This window comes from Exserohilum turcica, assembly GCF_000359705.1.
Source record: "Exserohilum turcica Et28A unplaced genomic scaffold SETTUscaffold_2, whole genome shotgun sequence".
NCBI lineage: Eukaryota > Fungi > Ascomycota > Dothideomycetes > Pleosporales > Pleosporaceae > Exserohilum > Exserohilum turcicum.
In genome coordinates, this window is record NW_007360025.1 from 1548196 (window position 1) to 1571662 (window position 23467).

Below are 23467 nucleotides of genomic sequence, written 5' to 3' on the forward strand. Positions count from 1 at the left end.
TGACTGTCCTTCTCATGCTCACGACGCTGATAACTCTGAAAAACTCTGCCGGACCATGTGATGCCGGCATTACTCAAGCCTATTGACCAACATGGCCGCAAGCTTCGGTAGAGCAGCAGCAGCTCACCACCCCGGACCGTCTCCACCGACCCGGTCATCTTCCAGAGATCGTGGCTCAGCCGTGTCCTCTGGCCCGAGTTAGGCCATGGCTCATCTGGAGATGCAAGATTACTGTCGGCATTGGTTCGGGCCTTTTCCTGTCGCCTTGCTGGTACGTATGTGGCATACCAACGTGCACCACAGTGAGTAAACAACATACAAGACTGGCTGATCCAGCTAACATTAGTTGGCAGCGACGTATTGCGAGGAATCCACAGCATTTCCGATGCATGCATCTCTCATCTGGAGAAACGTGGATGCTCCACTTGGGCAACAAGATGCAGACTCCTCAGCCGTGTGCGAGTGGCAGGTCTACCGATCCTGGTCTTCTTCATAGAAGGCAGTCCTCGTGGAGCTGGCCCGGCATCCGGCCACGTAATTTCCTCGACAGCACACATGTACTGAGCAACGTGTGGGGGAGCGCCAAACCGGCCCTTTGACGAGACCTTAGGAAGCCGCAGCTCCAGTCCATCTTTCGCGCAGGTAGGCCCTGATATAAACCCTGCAGGTTATCTGCACGGAACCTCTAGAACATTTCCCAGAGTTCCATGTGCCCCGAGCACCGTTTTTGAAACAGAGGCGGATGCCATTTCACATAATTCCGTTGACAAACCAAAAGGATTACGCATCACACTGCGCAAGCAAGCAAGCAAGCAACAGGGTTTGCGTGTCCATGTCTGCACACCGGCTTGTCAAGCCTTTTTGAACCACATGACTACCCTCAAGCAAGGATAGGCTGACCCTAGAAGCCGCTTTTCAGCATGCTGCTGGAACATCGGGCAGTCTATGGTCTCATCCACGAGCACATCACTACCTGGCACGACTGAACCCCGCATGTGCCCATCAATGACGGCAATGCGGTTCGTACGGCGGTGTGAAGCGCTGCACAAGCAATATCTAGAGATGATCAAATTGAGCGTGAGTCGGCCCTGAGGTCCCGCGATACCTTGCCTCTTTACCTACTCTGTTGGAAGCTGCACTCGTGTTCGCCTGTGGCATGTGCCTTGCGTTGGATCTGCGAAAATTTGGATACCTAACCCCATGGGCCACCATGACTGTGCGGCACAGCTCGATCTAACACATCTCTGCACGAACCTCCCTGGCAGGGAACAACCTGCCCGGCTCATGGAGATCATTTCTCTCGTTTGCCGGTGGTAAGTTCGGCTTATGTCTGGCGAAATCACCTACCTTCTTTTGATTCTTCTTCGAGAATGGTATGGTGAGTGGCACTGATGCAAGACAGAGCCCAATGTGTGCCTGGCCTTCCTTCAGACCTGCTTTCTTGGTCGCCACCTAAGCCCCCCTTATTTTTGCAAACTCGAAGTACGGCACGATCGTCCGGTCCAGGGAGGCTGTTGGCCAATGCAATATGCTCTGTGACCCCACAATACGGCAAACCCACAGAAGCCCCGTCAAAGTTCATTTTTGGAGTTGCCACAGGGCTATCAGGATATGTTGAGCCTGTAGTTTACCGTATCAAATTGACTGGACGCATGTCAATCGCTGCAGCTATGCAAATCCTTTCCGGTGGAGACAGGAGTGCGAGGGTGTTGCCACGCACTGCTCCCTTTGCACAGAAAGGGTCCTTTCTGAAAGGCCTTACGGTGGACCCGTGTCTTGGAAAATTTCATTGGCCTCTACTCTCCATGTGCAAGGAGCGTCCACTTCGACAAACGGCCTGTCTCATTTGGTCGTTACCCAAATATAGTTGCTCAGCACTAGAACGCTTGCGCGACACACTCAATGGCTCTTGTTCGTAGTATCAGCCGGCTGCACTGCGTATGGAGCTCACTACGGGGAGGAGGTTGTGCCTTTAGTGCGTCCCTTGCATTCAAATAACGGGAGCAATTCGCCGTGTGCCGGTCAGTGTAGCTAGGAGACAAAGCTCTTCTGAGACTATTGTTTCAGCTATCCGCTATTCTCTGACATTCCGAAATGACCGACGGTAGGAATTCATCAGGATAACGGTGGGTAGCATCTGGCCGTATGACTTTGGTATGCCATGTCACCCATTCATCTGGCTCCCAAAAGAGAGCACTGTCACCACATCGAACAGAACTCATTTGTTCTGGATCTGAGAAGATACCGGCTCATACCGGTAATTGCAACAAAAAAGACTCGAGCTTAACACTGCCACGATTACTTTGGCCGCTCGAAAACCGGCCCAGACAGTGTCCCGTTGGGATAGGAGTCGCTGCGGCACTCAGTGCTAGCCAAGCTAAACTACGGTGCTGAAGAAGCAATGACAGGATTGCCTGACAATCATGATACGGAGTGATGCGAAAGTGCTTCCACGTTGCCACCCGGCATCTCTGCAGCAGAAATGGGTCAGCTAGTGGTCTCATGGTCTGGAACTGTGACCACAGTCACAGCCAACTATCGAAAGGTCTGGCCACATCCAAGGAGGTCTCTTCGGGATGGGCGAGGTGCCTTCATTGCCGGACGGTCGACACCCACCCACCTTCTTGAATAGCGCGGAGCATGCTGCACCGTGAAGAGACGATGGGTTCGTAGCGCGAATTTACAGCGTTGCCGGCGCCACTCGCTTCCAAGCAGCTTTGAGTAGGATGGGTCAGGCGTAACTCAGCTGGACATGCCAGGGATATCTAGTCCCAGACTTGATGGCATAACAGCATGCGTTATAGACGTGATTGCGAACACATTGGGACGTCTCCCAGTCCGGGCTTGGCAGACTCAACTCTGGCTCCTGCAGGTGGCTGCTTTGTTCACGCTTGTGTATGGGATTCATAAGATGCATTACCGAAGGCAATCTGGGAATGCATCGTTATGAACAGACACTCTATGTCTTTCGGCCCTGGCACAGGCGGCGTGTTTCTGGAACGGCTGTGGCCCAAGCCCGCGTGGTTTGAATGGGAAAACTCCGGCATCAACGACCTGGGACCTTTTTTTTCGAGGAGGCGGCATGCCTTCACGTCTCCATGGAGCACCAGCCAGGCCTTATCCACGAGGCCGAGTGGAAAGGGGATCAGCGCAGATTGCGACGCGGATGGCGGATTATTCACTGGGGTGCAGTATGACCGGCAGCGAGGTGGGTAGCGCTGGCCCTCAGAGTGCATGTCGAGCCGGGGAACGGGCATGGGGGGCCTGCAGCTAAGGACGTGGCTGTTCGGTGGTGGTCGCGTCGAAGGGCGTGTGGGCGATGGCGGAGAATGCCAGGTCCCGTGTTGTCAGCGGCTCGTGTGCCAACGGACACACCCACGGCGCGGGCTGTGTTCGCCAATCACCGCCATGGGGCGCCTTGGATCGTTCAGCAACGGGAAACGGGCCAGGCTATAGCAGTCGGTGGGCCCTGGGTACTTGCAGGTACTTGGAGGTACTTGTTGAGCCGGCGTCGGTACGCCACCCTGCTTAAGACGGCCGCATATAGGGCTGGGATGGCACCGATCAGCCAATATGGTTTTTTGATTGCGAGTCTAAGCCGCGGCGAGTGTTGTGGCATGCATCCGTTCGAGTCCGCAGCACCGACGATCCAGCGGCTTTGGGAGGACTGTGCTCGGTGTCGAGTGTTGTTGTGCACCCCCCCGTCGTGCAGGGGTCGAATGCTCAAACTGGCGATGGGGGAACGGAAGGCGACTTGGCCATGGCAGTGGCCGTGGCAGCGTCCTTGACGCACGTACGCACGAACCTGCGTGCCCTGCTGCCCATCTCGTTTGCAGCATGTGGCCAGAGACGTCTCTGACGCACGATGCAGCTGGGCCCGGAGGAACGACAGGTTTGCCCATGTCGACTCGGTATGGCCACCCTGCGCCTCCAGGCACTCGACAGAATGTATTATACCCCACTGCGTCCGCTAAAGCGCAGCGTTAAGCGGAGACAGCAGCAGCCGAGTGCTATATCGTATCCCTGGCACACCGCGTTGGCCAAAAGAAGGCGGTTGGACAACCGACCTGCATATCTTTTGGACGTCCTTCACAGCATAACCGCCCCCCAGCCCAGCGCTGACGCCCTTCAGCCTTGTCCACAGCTCCCCCATCTCCTCGCCACCCCTTTGGCAGCTTTTGCTTGAGAGCCGCCCAAGGCCCTTTTCGCCAGCAGCGACTCCGTCCGGCCCTGCACTCGAGTGGTGGAACTTTGTGGTGGAGAACGAACACTAGACGACGGAAACGCAGCAGCTATGCTTTCCACGAATCTCCATCAATTCCCCTCGGCCTTCAGCCATGTCCCCGCGCCCAACGCAGTCGAACACCAACACCACCATCACCATCTTGCTGCGCAGCACATGGGACAATCGCCACTCGACTCCCTTGCACAGACGTCGCAGTACGCCGCCTTGCAGTTCCACCAGAACCGGCATGTGCTCCCGACCGGAAAAGCAATTGTCAAGCCCCATCGCCTGCCGTACGCCAGTGGTCCTCTAGCGCCTCGTCACCAGCGAGACATGCTCCACGAACGGTCGGGGCGCGCCAGCTCTACCTCTGGACCAGTGCGACGCAGAATCAGCCGGGCCTGCGACCAGTGTAACCAGCTGCGGACAAAGTGCGATGGTAGGCAATCGGTGAGTCGATGCTGCTAAACTTACACCCTCCAAGACGGACCAAGCAAACTAATAACCCATGTCCTAGTGCGCTCATTGTATAGGTATGTTGCAACAGAAACCTCGGGAGTTGCGCCAACCCCGCAGTGCCCGAGTCATCGTCTGCCAATGCCATTCCCGCCGTCTTGTGTGGCGTCAGCTAGGGGACTCTCTAGCCGCAAAGCTAACGCTGCCATCATGTTTTGTCATTCGCATACGACCGACCCAGCTTTGCTAACAGACTGGCAGAATTCGGCTTGACTTGCGAATACATCCGCGAGCGCAAGAAGCGTGGAAAAGCATCGCGAAAAGACATCGCCCAGCAGCAGGCTGCCGCTGCCGCTGCCGCCGCCACAGGCACCAGCGCGCCCAAGTCGGAAGACTCTACAACCCCCCAACCATCAGATAAGGCTGCCGATTCTGTTCAAGGTAACAGCCCCAAGCTTCCTGAAGGGCAGAGAAGCCTTCCAGAACTGCCAGGACGGCCCGCGAGCACTGCAACAACGAGATCCGACATGGACGCCACACCAATCTACTCAACCAGGACGATGAATCTGAGCGCCATTGACACAATGCCCGAGAGCGACATGCATCACCAAATGGCGGGCGGCATGCAATCCATGCAGCCTATGCAACCGCCTCGGATTCAGACACAAGGATTGCCCATGCACAGCGCCATGCCCGAGTATACATCGATGGACTACCACCGAAATGCCGCCTATCAATCACCACTCCAGGTGATGCAACCCGGAATGCACCCCGTTGTAGCTTCCCACGGGCATGGCATCGAGTACTCAGACAGCCCGTACAGCATGATGAGCCCGCGGAGTGCGCACGCGCAAGCACAGCCAAATGCCTTTCGAGTCCCAGAAGAACCCCCAAACATGGGCTACATGGCCCAGTCACCAGTTAATGGCTCACCAGGCTGGATGATACCCTCGCCCTCTGCCACAATGTACTCGGGCGCACCGCATCAGAGCCATTCCCAACAGCTGAAGTATCCAGTCCTACAGCCGTTGGTTCCGCATCTCACAAACATCATGCCCATCTCATTGGCTTGCGATCTGCTGGAGCTCTACTTCCAGAGTTCCTCATCAGCATTCATGCAGCCCGTCTCCCCCTATGTGCTTGGTTACGTCTTCCGAAAACGATCGTTTCTCCGGACGAACAACCCACGGGTGTGCAGCCCGGCACTCCTGGCTAGCATGTTGTGGATCGGTTGCTTGACAAGCGAGTCACCATACCTATCCTCGTCACCGTCTGGGCGAAGTCAGCTTTCCGAGAAGCTGATCAACTTGACAATCGGTCTGTTGAAGCCTCTGGTGCACCAGACGCCGGGTAGTCCAGAAGCCGGGCCCACTGCTTTCAATACCGGCAACATGGTGGACAGTGTTGCCATTGATGGCTTCGGTATACCGCCTCAAGATTCCGACATAGGTCTGCGTAAGTCCATCTCTCATAAGCCGACTACCTAACCCCCCCAAAGCTAACACATAACCCTGTAGCGGGAGCATCTGGAGGCCTCGATGAAGTGGCGACATACATGCACCTAGCTATTGTGATTTCAGCAAGCGAGTACAAGGCTGCATCACTGCGCTGGTGGAACGCTGCATGGTCACTGGCCAGGGAGCTTAAACTAGGCAAGGAAGTACCCGTGACACCTCCACCCGAGCCAAACGACGAGAGGATGCCAAGAGACCTGAATTCCGAACATATGGGTAGAGCCTACCAGACCAGCCAACCCTCCTCCGTAGACTACACCGAGGAGCAAAGAGAAGAGCGTAGACGTATATGGTGGCTTTTGTTCACTGTTGATCGGTAAGCCTTCTGATCTTTGTCACCCGTAGCACCGACAGAGAAGCACTGCGGAAATGATGCCGACGTCTTTGCGTGTCCGGCACACACCCAAGCCAACAGATGCTGATCCATGCGCAGCCATCTAGCGTTATGCTACAACCGACCTCTCTCTTTGTTGGACGTGGAATGCTCCAGCCTTCTGCAACCACTTGACGATAACGTATGGCAATCTGGCGATTTCTTCGAGGATTCCGCTCAATCGTATTCAGATCACACATTTCGCCGAAGAGGTCCTCCATTCGAGTGCACCGGGCACTCCATTTTCGGATTTTTCCTTCCTCTGATGACCATCCTTGGAGAGGTTACCGATCTATACCACGCCCGCAATCACCCACGTTTCGGAGCGAAGACAGACTGGGACCACCATGTAGTAGAGATAAGTCAGCGGCTTGAATCCTATGGTCGATCTTTGCAGGAGCTTCGGAATCGGGCAGTTCACGAGGCCAATGTAGAAGCACAGCAGGAATCAGTACATCCCGGCACACCGTCGGCACGGTCTGTCAACTCGTCCATCTCCAGGGCCCACGAAAACTTGATGCATGCCAAGATTGTGGAAGCCTATGGCACCCACCTCATGCACACCCTGTACATCTTGCTAAATGGTAAATGGGACCCAATTTCACTACTGGATGATAACGACCTGTGGATCTCTTCACAAAGCTTCGTGGACGCTACTGGCCACGCTGTCCATGCAGCCGAAGCATTGAACGAGGTCCTCGAGCTAGACCCCGACCTGAGCTTCATGCCGTTCTTCTTCGGCATATACCTCCTGCAGGGAAGTTTTCTGTTGCTTCTCATTGCCGATAAATTGCAGGGGGAGGCCAATCCCAAGATAGTGCGGGCATGCGAAGTCATTGTACGGGCGCACGAAGCCTGTATCGTCACTCTCAACACAGAGTATCAAGTAAGTACCATTGCGTCTCGGCTTCCTTTCTTTTTTTTTCTTCCAGCCACCTCGGGGCTTTGCCCACTATGGATAACCATGCTAATAATGATCCTTCAGCGAAATTTCCGAAAGGTCATGCGATCCGCCTTACAACAAGTGCGCGGCCGAGGCATGGACGAGCACGCCGAGCTTGCCCAACAACGGAGACGGGAAATGTTGAGCCTCTATCGCTGGAGCGGTGACGGCACAGGGCTTGCACTTTGAGTTGTACTCGATGTTAGCCTTGGGCCGTCGTCCATACTTGGCAAACCCGGAAGTATGATGCCGTGCGCCACAACGACGTAGCAGTCTACGCCTCATCATTCGATTATATTTACCATTCATAAACACCTTTCTTGGCCCAGGCACAATGACAGCTGGCAGATGGCTTGCTTCGTCTTGAGCATCACCCCTCGGCCCTGACGTTGTTTCTCCACCCACACCTTGGTCATTTTATCCTTCCTTTCTTCCGGCGCACAGACACGCATGTCGATTTGGGTTGCCTTTACGATTTTTTTTTCTTTCGATCAGACGCGCACGATTAGCGATGGTGTATGATCTCATGTATACTGGTTTTTTTGGCGTTCCTAAAACATTCTATTTGCCGTGTTACACGCTGGTAATTCACACCCTTGGTACGATTGGGCTAGGCGAAAATGGGCGTTGCCATGTACTGAACGTTTGTCCCACCATACCCTTGCACCCATTCGTTCCCTCCGCATACCCAGATATCCCCCCCCTTTTTTTTCGCAAAAGTACAATATTTTCTGTTTAATGTCTTGCATGTTATTTGTTGCTTAGTGAGCATTTGCTCGCAAGCCTGCCATGTCATTTAGTGTAGTATACCCCCTCGTCTGATGTTGCTCGGTCTCGCTTTCACAAATCAAGGTGGAGAAAGTTTAGTGGATGTTTTGATTATCTGGTTGCGATACGATGTCGTTGGTTCGCACACATACACAGGATTAGGCAATGGAATCCCCCAGCAGAACCGTCATGACTAGGCGCCAAAGGCTGCAGTTGAAACCAGGTACGAGCGGCGGATTCCTTTGCCCAAACTCTGCAACAAGGCGCGGTGCGGTGCGGGCGGGCAGCCCATAGCATTGTTACTATGATCAATCGCGGTAGCCGCACCGTGGTCCTTGACCGGAATGCCACCTACGTGTCTCAACCTGTTAACATGTTATACCTGGGATCATGGTTTCATATGCCCCGACCCTTGCGCTTAGTCAAATCAACCAATTCCATTTGCTGTGGTGCCCGGTGTGGGCCGCGAAACCCAACCAGGCACCAGGCACGAAAGAGAGAGAAGAAGAAGAAGAAAAGCGTTCCTTAATAATATCACGACCGGCAATGCGATCGATGTGTTTCTGCGATGGAAGCCGTGAAACCATCGACGTTATACTGGGTCCGGCCGTACGCAAGATGAGAGGGCGCGTGTTGCGCTGACGGTTTTGTATACGGGTAGGGAGCCAATCAGCATCAGGCCGGTGAGAGAGAGAGAGAGGCATGCCCGACACGCATGGCCAGATGACACTACACCTAAGAGAGGGAGGTGGATTAGCCATCGTCGTTCTAGAATAGCGGGAGCGACCACCCCCCCAAAAAAAATTCACGGCTTTGTCCCCTACAGTACTTAGTCGGGAAGCGGGAAAAAAAACTTGGGTTTCACTTGGTGGGAGCCCGCCAGGCAGCCCACGGGATAAAAAGAACGCAAAGACATCGATCCGGTTTGATCTTACGAAGATTAATTTACTAACAAGCAAAGCAGAAACCCGTTAGTCGCGCGCGCGCGCTGCTGGCGTGCAACGCTTGAATGCATTTCAAGGATGCGGCTGCAAGCGCCACATGTTCAGGCAGCAAAACGTGTATGGTACGGTACATAGACACCATTTCGGTACGGAACCCGCCGGCAACCTCCTCTGAGGGGTGTGGTGGGGAGGGGAGAGAGGGGGGGAGGGGAGGGGAGGGGAGTGCGCATCTGACACTGAACTCATCTCTGTGCTTTTCCCCCAGACCCTCCACGGAGCCCATGACTCAAAACATGTGTCCTTCCCCCCCCTCCTCTCTCCACCTCCCTACCCCCCTCGTGCCGCTTCTATCTACCGGCCTAGACTCTCGGCTTCCCGGTCCCTCTATCCCCAAAAGCAAAGCAACAAAATAATCCTACCCGGTCTAAGAGACAGAGAGTTAGAGCGTGTGTGAGAGAGAGAGAGAGAGACTGGGCCGCATGTCCCACATGCCGAAGCAACCACCACCACCACCACCGCCATACGCGGTTCTAATCTCCGTCTTGCGAACCACGCATGCATGGAGAGAGAAAGAGCGAGAGAGAAGAAGATAAAAAAAGGTCCTCTTTTTCGGGGCGAGCTTCTTCCCCATGTCGGCGTGCACAGCGCAAGTATACTGTACTTACCAAGTAATGTGTGTAACTAACATGTGAAAATCGCAATGCTTATACCCTTTCTTTCTCTCTCTCTCTCTCTCTCTCTCTCCCCTTCGCCCTCTAAAACCCATAATCCATACGTAGCAAGGGCAAATCAGCGTCGTCATTATTAGGATTACTCATGGGATTTGGGGGGGGGAAGCAGCACGTGGATTGCTGGCTTCCCCATGTTACGAAAAAGCGGGATTCGAGACACGTAGAGAGAGAGAGAGAAGTAGATAATAGCACACACACACACACACACACACACGTCCACACATACACATACACATACACATGTTAAAGCAAGATGCTCAGGGTTTTGGGGTTCCGCAACAACAAAAACAAAAGAAGGGCCCCCGTCTATCGGTTTTGAACGTACAAGGAGGTGTCCATGTATGTACAATACAATACAGTACAGTACATAGCTCCCCCCTCCAATAGACAGGGACAACCAGCCAGGGAAGGGGGGGGAAGCAACATGTTATTTGTGTTTCTGTTTCTTTGATTGCATTGCTATTGGCATCTAATCGCTCTATTCCCAGAGCAATGCACCCCGGATTGTCTATGTGTGCGTGTGTGTGTGTGTGTGTGTGTGTGTGTGTTTTTGTTGAGAGGCATGACGGAGTGTGTTCTAATGGCCCACAATGCGCACACGCCTTGGCATAGACACATACTGTGTGGGTATGGTAATGACATGGGGATGGAGTAATGGTGCACACACACACACATGCGGAAACCCTCCCCCAGGAGCCTTGCGGGCAATCAAGCGACCAATCCACATACACATACTCACACACTGGCGCGCCTACTTAAAAAGCCATGCGTGGTTTTCTTTTGTTGCTTTTTGGAGCCAAGGGGCCCTTGCATGCCGATCAGCATGGGGGGGGTGCTTTGCTGGTTGCGAAGAAGAAAGAAAAAAGAGGTATATGCAGCCAGCGGGTGACGGCTGACAGGAACGGACCTTTTTTTTGCTTTTTGGAACCAAGAATGCGGTTGCGGACTCGCCAACGGTTACCGTTACGAGGTAATGGTGCCATGTATGTGTATGTATGTATGTATGTATGTATGTGAGAGTGTTTTTCTAAGCCTTGATGGCCAGAGTGAGAAGGAAGCGCTCCTTGTGTTATAGTAATATGATTATCATGTCTCTTTTGCAGGTAGGGTGGCATGAGCAAAGGGCAGGAGAACGATCAGAAAGGGACTCCTCTTAACACGGGTGTTAAGCAGCCCGTCAAGTGTCCTCATGAGTACATGGTCGATCCGAAGGAGGAGGAGGAGGAGGAGGGGGGGGGAGCCCCATCATGCACGTAGACTCACACAAGCTGCAAGCCTCGTCCATGACTGACACAGCTCCGCGCCCGGAGTCTCCCCCCTCCTCTCCGTTGCAATAATGCAGAACCCAGTGCAAAGGCCCAGACAGATCCAGGTTCCAACCACTGTGACACTGCAGTATCCTCGCGGTAGTGCTACATGCAATACCGGGTTCAATCTAGCCCATGGCCATTTCCCATCCATATGCAGCCTGGGGGGGCCAGGAGGCCTCTCTTCGTCTTTCTCTCAGACGAGCAGCCCACATCTCAACAGTCTTCTCCACATTTTAGGGCTGATTTGAAACCCGCGGCGTGAGCCATGGGGCCGTCATCTCTATAGATGAAAACCGAGCCCAAGCTGCTGGATGCGGATACAAGACACCCCACAGAGCCGCAGTGAGCGCCGTCAATCCATGGTCAAACGGGCATGAGTCGCGCGCGCCTGCGCGGAGAATACCACGACACGGAGGTACGGAGAACACATAGAGTGTGGGTGGGCACTGCATGCTATAGGGAGGGGGCCTGCATATGCGGTGTGGTGACGTTAGACAGGCCAACGCGGGAGCCAGAAGTTCGGAATGCGGTGAGCATGCAGGCTCGTTTACTGGCTGTTCGGGGTTCAAAAGAATTAAGCTACGCTTCGGTATGGTGGCCTGCTCTCAGCACAGCGGGTCACGCTCTGACCTGACAGATCGCCACGACGCGTTGCGGCAGGCAGGCAGGTGGACAAGTGGAACCGGTTTTGGGGGTCAAGGTATGAGTATTGGATCCGGGCTGTCTGATCCGACTCTTGGTATCCTCACCCAAATATCAATAGTTTCTGTTCTTGGACAACATCGCGTAGACAGTCTAGACACTCGACCAGAGACATGTGTGGACAGTGGCGCTCTAGGTCGCGTACATGGCGTGCGGCTGGCGTGCGGCTGGCGTGAGGGCTTGCTTGTGATGTGCAAGATATTTTTCCTACCATGGTCCACGGGGATTGCAGAGCTCCGTTGGCCATGACCGCAAACAGACACATTGCGATGGTGGCTGCGATCGCGATATACAGCGGAATACAAGGTGCGGACATCGCTAACGTAGTGTAAAGTGCTTCCCTTGGTATACATACTCCAAGCAACAGCGACTTGCACGATCGACACTCAGGATGTGGGGAACGTGGTAAGGTAGGGGTCGCGGTTTGGGGCACTGGGGGCACATAGCACCCCCCTCGAGGCGGTTGCAGGCGAGTTGTACCTCGAGGTATTCCTCGACGGCGGCGCGCTTGATGGTCATTTGCTAGATCTTGTTAATGATTCTGGGGCAATGAGAGCGGCAACGACAGGGATGGAGAAGATGGATGGATGACCGTTATGGCCCGTCACGACCATTTACCCTTTTAGCCGGCCAAGTCGATGTGGATGTGAGTGTGTGTGTGAATTGTGGAGGCGGGCGTCAGCCGCGAGGATATACCAGACGTATGATGTGGATACTCGACTTGGGGGCCACCACAACCAACCATGTCCCCTGGCCGTGGGTAGCGTTGAGGTAGGCGAAGTGGAGATTACTGCAGCCCACCGGTCCAGGCGTTCCCTACCCTTCGCTTTGTGGAGGGGTCGTCCCGAGGAGGGCTGCTTACACGGCAAGCCGCAGAAGCCGAAGAACTGTGCCACAGCAGCATGCACAGTGCTGGGCAAAACGGGCAAAACCCCCCAAGGCCCATCGCGATCGTTAGTCACATGAATGACATGACAAACCAAAGGCTTTACCAGACACGACCACGACGACGTCTTACGACCCGCATGTTACATTCGGCATCACCGGCGCCCTGCCCTGTAGGTAGTGTGGTAGTGTAGATCGAGGTAAGCTCAGAGCACCGTGAAGCCATTGCGCTATATCCTAGTCCGGTATGTCTTGGCACGAGGTAATGATGATATCCCGTTGACCAGCGGCGCTTGGCTGGCACATGGATTGCTGGCTGAGTCGTCAGACAAAAGGCACTACAGCTGCGCTGGCAGCATGCAGAGGCTGCTTTGGGAAAAGCCAGCACGATCATGCGACTCGAGGTTACCGGCCGGACAAGGTCCGCAAGGAAGAGTACCAAGAAAATATAACGGCACGACCCTAGCACCTGCAGGAAGCTCCTCTCTTCCGAGATCCTGGACGGTACGCAGCCGTCGCTAATGCACTCTCGACACACGCTGTCACTGACTTTCTGGTGTTTTGTTCAAGCAAATTCTTTTTGGGCCAATCAACCTCTCCAATACCAATAATTGGGTCGATAATGGCTGCAGAAGCTGGCGCTGAGCCTCTCGGTTTGAGATCCATATCTGGGATATAGACCGGCCATTCTGTCCTCGTTGACCAGCAAATCAGATGCGCTGGATACAAGTGTCAAGGGCTTGCAGCTTGCATGCGCTTAGGCGGTTTAAGGAATTCTGCTCGGCCTCCGTTGCCAGTCTCTTCGCTCTCGTTCTTGCGTTCCCACTTGGTTTCTTTTTTTTCGGGTCCGTCGTTCCTTGGTTTCCAGGCCACAAGCTCCTCGAGCATGTGGCGTCCTTGTATGTAGCATATTAAAACATGTCCGCCCATGGAAGTCTCAGATGGGGCGTCAGGAACATGCGCATGGCTAGGCTTCAAATCGTTACCTCGCAATTATTAGGCCTCCCCCTAGCCATCACATCATCAGATCGTGCTGACATGACTACATCGGTGGCGAGAGCCGGCCGACTGTACTTGCCCAACTGGTCCACGGCGTGTTGAATGATTGCGTAACTATAGTCGGTAGACTTTCGCTATAGCAGTTGTGCTACCACCAAGTCATGGAGAACGACGGCGCGCGAGCTGCGGGTGTAGACTAGCTAAGACGGGTCTCCACACGCCGACTGCAACTTGCGTATACCTGTAGCTACTTTGAGACAACACCCCTGAGCAATGATCCTGGGCAATCCGTAATGAGGGAACAGGTTCGTGGAACGTCGGCCCTTGCGCCCATGCGTAATCAGGGTCTTCGAGAAGACTTCCGAAGTTAGGCTTTCTCTTAGATCTTGGCACGCCCATAGTGTGTAGCAGTTAAGCAAAACCACGGTGCTATGATGCCGTGCTTAACCTGTGGGGTACGCGTAAAGTGCAGGGTTTCCGGCAATTTTCCCACGTTTGCCAAGCGTCTTGAATATCACAGGATATACCCGGCAGTAGTTTGGATGGAGAAGTGTGTGTACCTTGCGCAAGCATACCGCGCCACGAGATTCCGTTAGAGAGGAATTGGAGGTACTACGTCGGCCTCATCTAAAGCAATCCAACAAGGGCCGATGTTGTGACGTCTGTACCTGTGGACATAGCGTGGCGTCGGTGTCGCAGGTAGCTGAAAAGGGGTAAGCTCCACGGACCTTACAGGAATCCCCAGGAAAAGAAGCTAGCTGCAGTAGCTAGACAAGGCAGAATGCGGAGAAGCAGGGTACTCCATGGCGTGGTCTCGACACCAGGCACATAGTTGCTCTCAACGCATAAACACGGAACTGTCTGAACATCGATCCTGCGGCTGCAAAGGTTTCCGGGTAAGAGACGACGAGGTCTTGTAACTGGCCATGGATGGTCGAGTATTCAGCGCGTGTGCGTCTTACGCCACATCCTGGCATGTCAGCTGCGTATTTGGCCCGGACCGACCGCAATATGAAAACGTCTCTGCAGCTGAGACAGAAAACGTGGCTCAAGAATATTGCTCTTAAGACGGGTGCTATAGGTATATGTTATTTTGCAGACTATAGGATGAGCAACGGTGCATACTTACCCACAGCAACCGCGTTGGCGAGTGTGTCGCGTAACCAGAGATATGCAGGTCAATTTACAACCAAGTCAGGTATGCCATTTCAGTACAAAATGCACCGAAATGGCATTCGAATGGCATCCCAGATTGGACCTGATGGACTGCAAATGCATTGGGATATTGGCATGGTGCGCCTGACGAGAGCGGGTTTTTGAGACTCCCAGTCGCAATGTGCCGAACTGGACTCCCGAATTGCTCCGTGGGTTGCCCGTAGGTACACGGAAGTATGGGTACATTGTTCTTCTTGTAGTCCTCGAGAGTAGCTGGTATCAGGAGACTACCTTGGCGGTCCCGTTTGCTGCTGAGCTGAGAGTGGTTCTACAAAAGTTATAGCAACACTAAGCTTGACTTTCGTTCTGTTTGCGACAGGTTGTTGCGTCTGCTTAGCTAGATGATGGGTTGAAGCAAGTTGTGAATCGTAATGCCGATTAAACCGAAGGTCCATGCCATGTTCAGCCATTCAATCGAACCAGTGCCCACTGAGAGCCTCGTGAAGAACTGATCAGAATAGCCTTCTCATATCGTTGAATCTTTGCGATTGCCCAGTCGCTGTGTGTGCGGAAAGTTGTGCCTGGCTGTGTAACTCCACCCCTTTTCCCATTACGGGATGCTTGCTATCGAGAGTGCTCTCATTTTAGTACCATGAGAAAGCGGATAGAGCTTGATTATCCAGGCGACGTAACACCATAGCCCCCGTTACCGGTACGGAACTTTCAGGGACTTTCGGGGGCCTGAAATTCACTCTTCTGTGGCGTAGCGGCTTGATGTTGGTCTGCGTCGAAGCGCCGCATGACAACAACGGTTGTCGAATCTTCAGGATACACAGCATGCTCGCATATTGGATAAAGGCATTGGGCTCTGACAGGTGGGCTGAAGAAAGATCATGGCGACATTGGTGTAGTGTAGCTGCCGTGTGGAAACATTGAAGCTTGGGCCGCTGATGACGTTGTCGTACCAAAAAACTCACACACCTTGTCTGGCACGCCGCACCTCACCCACCACCTTGCCTCCTTTTCTTTATATCCTACTCACCATAGCATATCATTGAGCGGCCCGTCGTTCCAGAGTCAGGGGCAGGGTCGAACAGCGTCCCGGACCGGGCGGGTGAGGCGGAGTTTTGAGGTGCCATGTGCCAACTTGAAGACGTCTGTCTATACCACCCGCTGTCGTCGCGTAGCATACAAAGAATCAAAACTTCTTTTCCATACTTGCAACGGTTCCTCCAAGCTTCATCAGAGTTTTCTGAGTTGAACGTAGGCCAGATATTGCATTCCTTTCCGACGTCCTTCTGATATGCTGTTCTTCTGTTCATCTCCATATTTTCTTCTATCTCCGTTATCCACAGAAATGCCGACTCTTCTCTTCTTCAAGCTTTCCTCTACCAATTCCGCTCCTCTTCTAACACTTCCTTTCCTTTCTTTACCGACATCTCTAACCACACCTTCATATTTTCAACCAGTATCCCTTTCGCAGTCTTGTCGAGGTTCAATATCCTTACCTTTCACTTCCCCCCTTTCAAATTCCAAGCTTACTTTCACGCGAACATATACTTTTCAATTATCTGCACTGTCATTCAGATCTGCGCACTGTTAATACAGATGCGAGCGCCACTGAATCCTTTAATCCACCAATCAGGAAGCCTTGTCGCAATTGCTTTACATCACTTGGCCCTAAAATTAACACTCTACTGTATCTTTGATAACTATTTTGGAGTCTGGAAACAGCAAAGAAGTACGCATCTTTCGATATCTTCCACAATTTTCGTAATTGCGAAGACGTTGATTGGTAGTAGAGGTCGTAGTCAGGGTGGTGGTCGCGGAGGCCCGGGCCGTTGTAGAGATCTGTGAGTAAGCCCGGATGTTGGTGGCACATAGATGATACGGATAGAGCGGATAGAGGCGAATGATGGTCATATGCATTGCAGTAGAGCTTACGGATTACTGCAGCTACAGAGATGGCGCAGTTGTTGGGCAAGCCAATATTCTTCAAAAGAAGGTATTTGCGGCTGATGTGGTAATGCAATGTGCAAGCTTGGTCAGACGTGAAACAGACCCATCGCTTCTGGGTGGTGTGAATTCACGATCCGAATAGGCACGTCGCTGGATTTGAGAGAATTTTCATTTGTTCGATCTTCACATTGAGATTAATTTGAACTAACTGTCATCACCACTAGTTGGTCCATCGTAAATTGACTCGAATCTGAGCTGTCATGTGATATCCGCTAGGTCTTGCTATGTAAATGTCAAATATTTATGTATCGGTATGCTGTGATTTCCCTCAAGATACTGGTAGCTATCAAAATCCTCAAACCATTACTCGCGCGGTAGCCTGAATTCTGGCCACGATGAAAACGCCAGCATGCCATGCGGACATTGCGCATGCAGAGGGTATCGAATCGATGTTGCACATGCCTTTCCCAACGCCGACAAATGCTTTTTTGAATGAGAGTTTGATCGTTCCATTAATGCGAGTATGACGCTCATATCTCGCATACTCGTGGGGAGTAATAGTATGGTTATGTGAGATGTTCCTGCTTCCCTCTTCAACCATGGTGAATGCGATCACGACACCTAGTCGGAATCGTCCTCACCATCCGGCGTCCGCGAGCTCCTCTTCTTCTTTGAACCCGGTGGTCTGCCCCTCGCCTTCTTGGGTGTACTGCCGCCTAAGCTGAAATTGCTCTTCCGCTTCCTGCCGCGGCCGCTAGTAGGAATTGGCATGCTGTTTTCACCGTCCTCGTTTGGCGTCTCATATCCTGCGTCCAGTGTATCATCGCCATCCGCATCAATAAAGGTTTCTCGATCAATATCCAGCAAGTCTGCAAAGTCGTAACATTGCTTTACCATGCTTTCGCGTGTGTCAAGAGCTTGCATGGCTCCAGAGAGGCGCTCGAATAAATCCTTGCCCGTGGTAGCGAGATGGTTGCGAGTTGCAGATTTGGCGTACTCCTTTTGAGAAATGGGCCCGTTATGTTTGATACCGTACCACCGCCGAATGAAACTGCGAGTCTCCCATACCATTTGGAGGATAATACAGGCGGTTGCGATTTGACGAAGGCGGCCATCGTCAATAGTTGGAGGCGCGAGTTGGGAGATGGTTTGCACGGCTGGCGGTAGTGGTTGTGGTAGTGGCATTCCATTCATACCTCCACCAGCTAGCATCTGTTGTTGGAATGGGTCCATTGGCTGTGGGATCTCCAATTGAATGTATTGTTTTGGAAGTTCTTCCGCAATGACGACTCCCACCGCTGGTCCCGTTGTGTTGAGCACCATTGCTTCAACTGCATTGAGGAATACTGCCAATTCCTCTTGATGGGGAAAGTCGAGCAAAGCCAAGTTCTCCAAACAGAAACGAGCATACAGAATGGCCTCAGGAGCAGGGCCACTGGCATCTAATTTGGAGAGGTCAAAGTCGATCTGTTTGCAAAAGTTGACAATGAACTTCTTCAAACTTGCTTTTTTGCCCGTCTTCAGCGCCTCGAAAAGTTTGGTAAGCTTCGGGGTATGAGTAGCTTCAACCATTCCGCGTGGATCATTGAACAAATCCAGCTGGTACCTGAAAGCCATGTGAATAGCCTGCATGTACTCCTTTTCCAGGTAGGATTCTTGCTTTTCATGAATACGTCTGTGTTCGTCACCCGCCACCTGGGCCAAGCTCTTGTTTGGTGAAGTAGCTAGGGCTACGAGCGCAGCACCGCACTCTTTTGGATGAACAAGTCCTTGACGGCTGATGCTGGCAATTATGTCTGTGGCGATTACAGCAAGTTCGTTCTTGTTCTGCAAGGCAGCTTTCACAAAGTCTTCCAAGAATCTCTGGGCCAGATGTAGAGTGGCTTGGTCGTTTCCAGTGGCCGTAAATGAAGTCTCCAGTCGCGCTGAACCATTGACAGCTCCTTTGCCAACGGCAATTTGCGCACCTGTTTCGGAGCGTCGTTCAGCAACAGTAAAAAACTGTCTGAAGAAGGAGAGCGCGACATGCCGCAAAGTGTGATTATCCTCGTTGATGAAGACCAGTTTGACCACCTTTTCCACTTCGGCACGCATGAAATGCTCCGGTGATTGTTGGCAAATGCCACCCATGCTTTGCAATGCCTGTTCGCGGATGTCTAGCTCCCAAGCCTGCATGGTGAATGGCCGCACAGTATCCAGCAAGAGGAGTGACGGTGGGGGAGGTGATTTCTGACTGAGGGACGGCTCCATCTGCTTCTTGAGGGCCTCATTCTTGTTGATGGTAGCCCGGAGTTTGGCAATGAAAGGTTCGGCGTGTTCGTCAAGACTGCACACTTGGCCAAAAGCGCCTAGCAAAATGAGATATGAGAGTATCTTCTCTTTCAGCTTGGTGGCTTCCTCTTTCTCCTTGGCTGACTCTGATGATTTAGCTGATGCCAATATTTGAGCCGATGGCAACAGTGGGCGCAATTGGCTAATTACAGAACAAGTGGTGACGAGAATCTTTTCGGCACCTATGCTTGACATCCCGCTGATTGCCCACAAGCAATGAACGACATCGAGAAGAGTCTCCCTGCTTGTAGGCCAACCTAGAGACGCGAATTTGGCCAGCTTAGGAACGTTTCGCATCAGACTTCCACGAATCTCTTCCGCAAAGGCATGCTGAAGTGAGGAAAGTGTTGGTAGAACGTGCCGGAAAATCACCACTGTTGGCCGCACAAGAGCTACGTCATCCGTGTTGACAATCGTCTTGATGTAAAGTTTCAGGTGTTGGAGGTAGTCGACCGAAAACAAGGTGGGCTTGATCCTTGCAAAGACGCTCAAGGTGTTCATGACTCGTGTCTGGGATTTGGTGTCTGTTCCGTTTCCAGGGTCAATGACTTCATCCACCAGATCTGCGACGAGCTCTCCACAGATCTGCAGATTCGCGGCAGGTCCCTTGGCTTCAGGCGATAGACAGTGAATGAAGAATTTCTCGAAAGCCTCCAGGTGCACCGTACTTTGTCCAACAGATTCGAGCAGGTCTACCATGAATGCTGCTCGCTGTTCGCGATTAAGTCGATTCTGACTGTCGTCGGTTTTGTTGCCCGGGCTAGCACCCGTTAACCATATCTCTTCGAGAACGTTTCGACCCAACTCTGCAATGGCGCTTTCGTCATCTTGCGAGGGAAGAAGCAATGGAGCTGCAATCTTGAGTCGAACCTGCTTCGAGGTGGAGCGGAGATATATCTCTTTGAGCAACTTGATTGCCTTTTTCTTTGGGCCGTTGGAAGGATCTGTAGTCATGTCCAGGATCTGTGGCAAGACATGCCGTTCAAGAGACGGCTCCTTGGCCAAGCAGTTGGACAGCAAGGACAGGGTTGCTTCACGAACCATGGGCGAGCTGTCCTTGAGTGACGAGATCATGTTGATGACATGGCCTTCAGAGATAACCCTAGGATCTTTGTCCAGCAACTGTTGCAGTGCAGCGGTTCCTCGTGACCGGAGTTTGGGCGAAATCTTGTCCTGGGCGTAGAGTTGCATGAAGTTGACGATTTGTGAAAGGTATCTGCACACTTGACTTTGAAGAGTAATTATGCCAGCGGCTAGCTTACTTTGATCGTCCGAGACAGATTGGAATTTACTGTCATTCAGGTCAGTTGCGGAACGACAGTAGAGACTGTGACACTTACTATTTCCGAGCCAGCCATTTGGGATCCATGATCATACTCTCCAAGCATTGCTGGACGGTCTTGATGGCTTCTGGCTTGGTTTCCTCATTTGCATCAGGATACGCCTTTGTGACAGCTGCGAGCCAAGAGCTGACGTAACAGCCAGTTGTTGCTTGTAGGTGTGGGTCTTCTTGGGATGGTCGAAGGTCAAGATACTCTACCAAAGACTCAATGACCATGCGATAAGGACCATCAAAAGCAAGCAAGTCCACATCATTGACCCTCTCCTTTTGGTCCTCGCTCATGGCGTCGTTGACGAGTCGATCTAGTTTTGATGACAAATCTGACTGCGAAATATCCAGCCTTTGTTTGATCTTCTTCAGTTGGTCCCTGAAGTCAATCACGCCACAGCCGATCCTCGCCATGGTGGTGAGCGCCATATCCTTATCAACCACAGAGTGCTTTGTCGCTTGATCATCCTGAAGAATGGTTCTCATGCGGACCAGAAGTACTTGTAGGAGCATGACAGCAGCTGGCCACTGCGGAGACCCGAGAACGTTACAGAAATCGTCGATGAAGAGATCGAGAAGATTACGGAACGGTTTATCGCCAGACTTGGAGGTGTTTGACGCACGCTCACACAGCTGGGTCGCAATGAAAGAGGCGGTATTGGTAGCGGTGCTGGTCAGATTCTGCGCTATGAAGGCCGGGCTGCCTCTACCGTTGTTCACTTTTTTTGTCTTCACAGACGTACCGGGCTCGTAGTCGCTGACATCATCTTCGACTACGACATCCTTGATCTCACTGCTGGCTGAAGACGCAGTGCGAGGACCGGGGTTCGTCGCAACAACCTGAACGAAGCGCATGAATAGTGCAGATATTGTCATGATTGGCACTTCTCGAGCAGATACAAATTGCCTGGCGCTCGCCTTCTTATCAGGAAGCTTCTCTAGATTGCTGAAAATTCCGCTAAGAATTGACGTCCGCTGATCTGGGTATCGTGCAAAGATCTGGGCCAGAACGTCCATTGCCTTTTGACGGAAGTGCTCGAATTTTTTGATGGTGAAGACGGAATCTCTTTCGTGTTCACTGTTCTGCTCCACCAAAAGCTCGAGCGTCAAATACTCCAAGGTATTGAGCGCCCGATCAGACAGATTGTACTTGCCTATAACTGTGGCAAACCGAGTGAGGACGGCTCCACACAGGCGCAGGACCGGTTGTAAGTCTTGTCTGCAGGCTGACGCAGCGTTGAAAAGATCTTGCGACTCACCGGAGCGCCGCGATTGTACAATGGGGATGATGCATGCGTCCTTGACTAGCTTTATGAGATCGATTATGGTGTCGACAATCTCTTCCCGCCGCATGCGGTAATCGTCACGGCCTTCGATCATGGTCTCGAGTAGGAGCTTTGAAGACTTGAGTGCAAGTTTAGCAGTTGGGATGCTTTCCGCAAGCTCCATAGTACCCTCGTCTCGTGGGAAAAGCCCGTTTTTGGTTGTCGACATAACAGTAGGGTGAAGCAGCGATTGGATCTGCATAACCAGTTCTACAGGAAGCGCACTAAAGCGTCCTAAACTGACCACGCCCGACATCTTTTCAGAGAGGTTGTCCATCGAGCGCGGCTTGAGCACATTGAGTTCGCCATCAGGTGTCAATATCTTGTTGAAGTGCTGTGATCCGTCGAGATCGTCCTTGTCTTCTGTTAGGCTTGTGACGAGATTGTCCAGCAGTTCGATCTTTCCATCCGCAATCTCTCGTTCATGGGGTCGTAGCACAAATGCTCCACCCTCGGCTCTGTTGTCTTCCTGCTTTTGCGACAAATGACCTGGTGTCCCGATGCTATCGATGTACCTAAATTCGTCGCGCGGCACAGCCTTTGGCTTTATCATTACAGCTGGTCCAGGGGGGCGAACGGGCGTGCTGCCCGCAGCGGATGGAACAGCGCTAGGCGGATACGGTCGGTCTGCGTTTCGAACGTTGACGCCGCCACTGGGGGTGGTAGGCGGCTGGGGTGTCGCACGGGCCTGTTGCAAAGGAGCAGCTTGTCTGGAAGGTGAGCGCTCTTTGCGAGGTCGTTCGGGCGCTGTGACGCTCGGTGCTAGCCATGTGAGTGTGGGTGTAATCAGGTGAGGAACAGACCTACTTGTAAATGCGACATCCGTCTGTTTTAGCAGAATTTGCGCAAACGGACTGAGCGCAGGCGTGTATCCAGAAGAATCTCCATTGGTACCTTTTACGGGGCTATCCGGTGGAGGTGTTGCTAGTTGCGGCATCGGCTTGAAGTGGCTTCGAACGTTAGGGATTGCTTCTCGACCAAGAGCTACAGCATACTCACTACTCTGGTAGTTTATCGCGATGCAGAAGATTGCGGAGCTGTTTTAATGTGTCATGCAAGTGCTGCGCTGTAGACTGGCCTTCGATTTCGTTGTTCAAGATGCCCACGGCTTTCTGTGCCGCCTTTTGTTGGTCCGGGTTCAGGGTAGTGGGTGGAGTAGGAGGCTCAGCGGTAGGGAAGGGTATTATTTCTATCAGTCGTTAGTATCTTGTTGAAGTAGGTGAGAGCGGCGCTCTCAGGTAAGATGCGCAAGTGAAGCGGATTGACTGACCGGGCGAGAAAGGGATAATCGAGGTAAAGGGCGAATACGGGAGAGCATCATCCACGGTAGGAGGAGGCCTCCGGAATGGGAGCCTGCCGCCGTTGACATTGTGCCAATTTCCATTCATTGCGATCGCGCTTGGGAAGTCGAGTAGTCGGGGAGTCGACGAGCGTCGTGTTAGGCGCCAGCAGCGTGCGTTCTTCTGGGTTGAGGTGTAGCAATCGCTATTCCATCGTTTCGGCGCGCATGGTCGATT

General features: G+C 52.7%; 3 protein-coding genes across 3 annotated transcripts; 2 read left to right on the plus strand and 1 right to left on the minus strand.

Annotated features, from left to right (window-relative positions):
• The first annotated feature begins 197 nt into the window (after window positions 1-197).
• On the plus strand, window positions 198-724 carry SETTUDRAFT_163047 (uncharacterized protein). The gene is made up of 2 exons (XM_008027303.1): window positions 198-302; window positions 354-724. Exons 1-2 carry the CDS (start codon window positions 206-208, stop codon window positions 494-496), a joined length of 240 nt encoding a protein of 79 aa, XP_008025494.1. The 5' UTR covers window positions 198-205; the 3' UTR covers window positions 497-724.
• Window positions 725-4294: 3570 nt separating this feature from the next.
• SETTUDRAFT_31256 (uncharacterized protein) lies at window positions 4295-7700 on the plus strand (the record flags this gene model as incomplete). The annotated part of the gene is made up of 6 exons (XM_008026852.1): window positions 4295-4675; window positions 4743-4758; window positions 4943-6136; window positions 6199-6511; window positions 6629-7454; window positions 7554-7700. 6 exons carry the CDS (start codon window positions 4295-4297, stop codon window positions 7698-7700), a joined length of 2877 nt encoding a protein of 958 aa, XP_008025043.1.
• A 9829-nt stretch (window positions 7701-17529) lies between these two features.
• On the minus strand, window positions 17530-23338 carry SETTUDRAFT_135397 (uncharacterized protein; the record flags this gene model as incomplete). Its single annotated transcript, XM_008027304.1, has 6 exons — window positions 17530-20586; window positions 20636-21249; window positions 21388-22712; window positions 22758-22900; window positions 22950-23139; window positions 23221-23338. 6 exons carry the CDS (start codon window positions 23336-23338, stop codon window positions 17586-17588), a joined length of 5391 nt encoding a protein of 1796 aa, XP_008025495.1. The 3' UTR covers window positions 17530-17585.
• Between the last annotated feature and the right edge of the window lie 129 nt (window positions 23339-23467).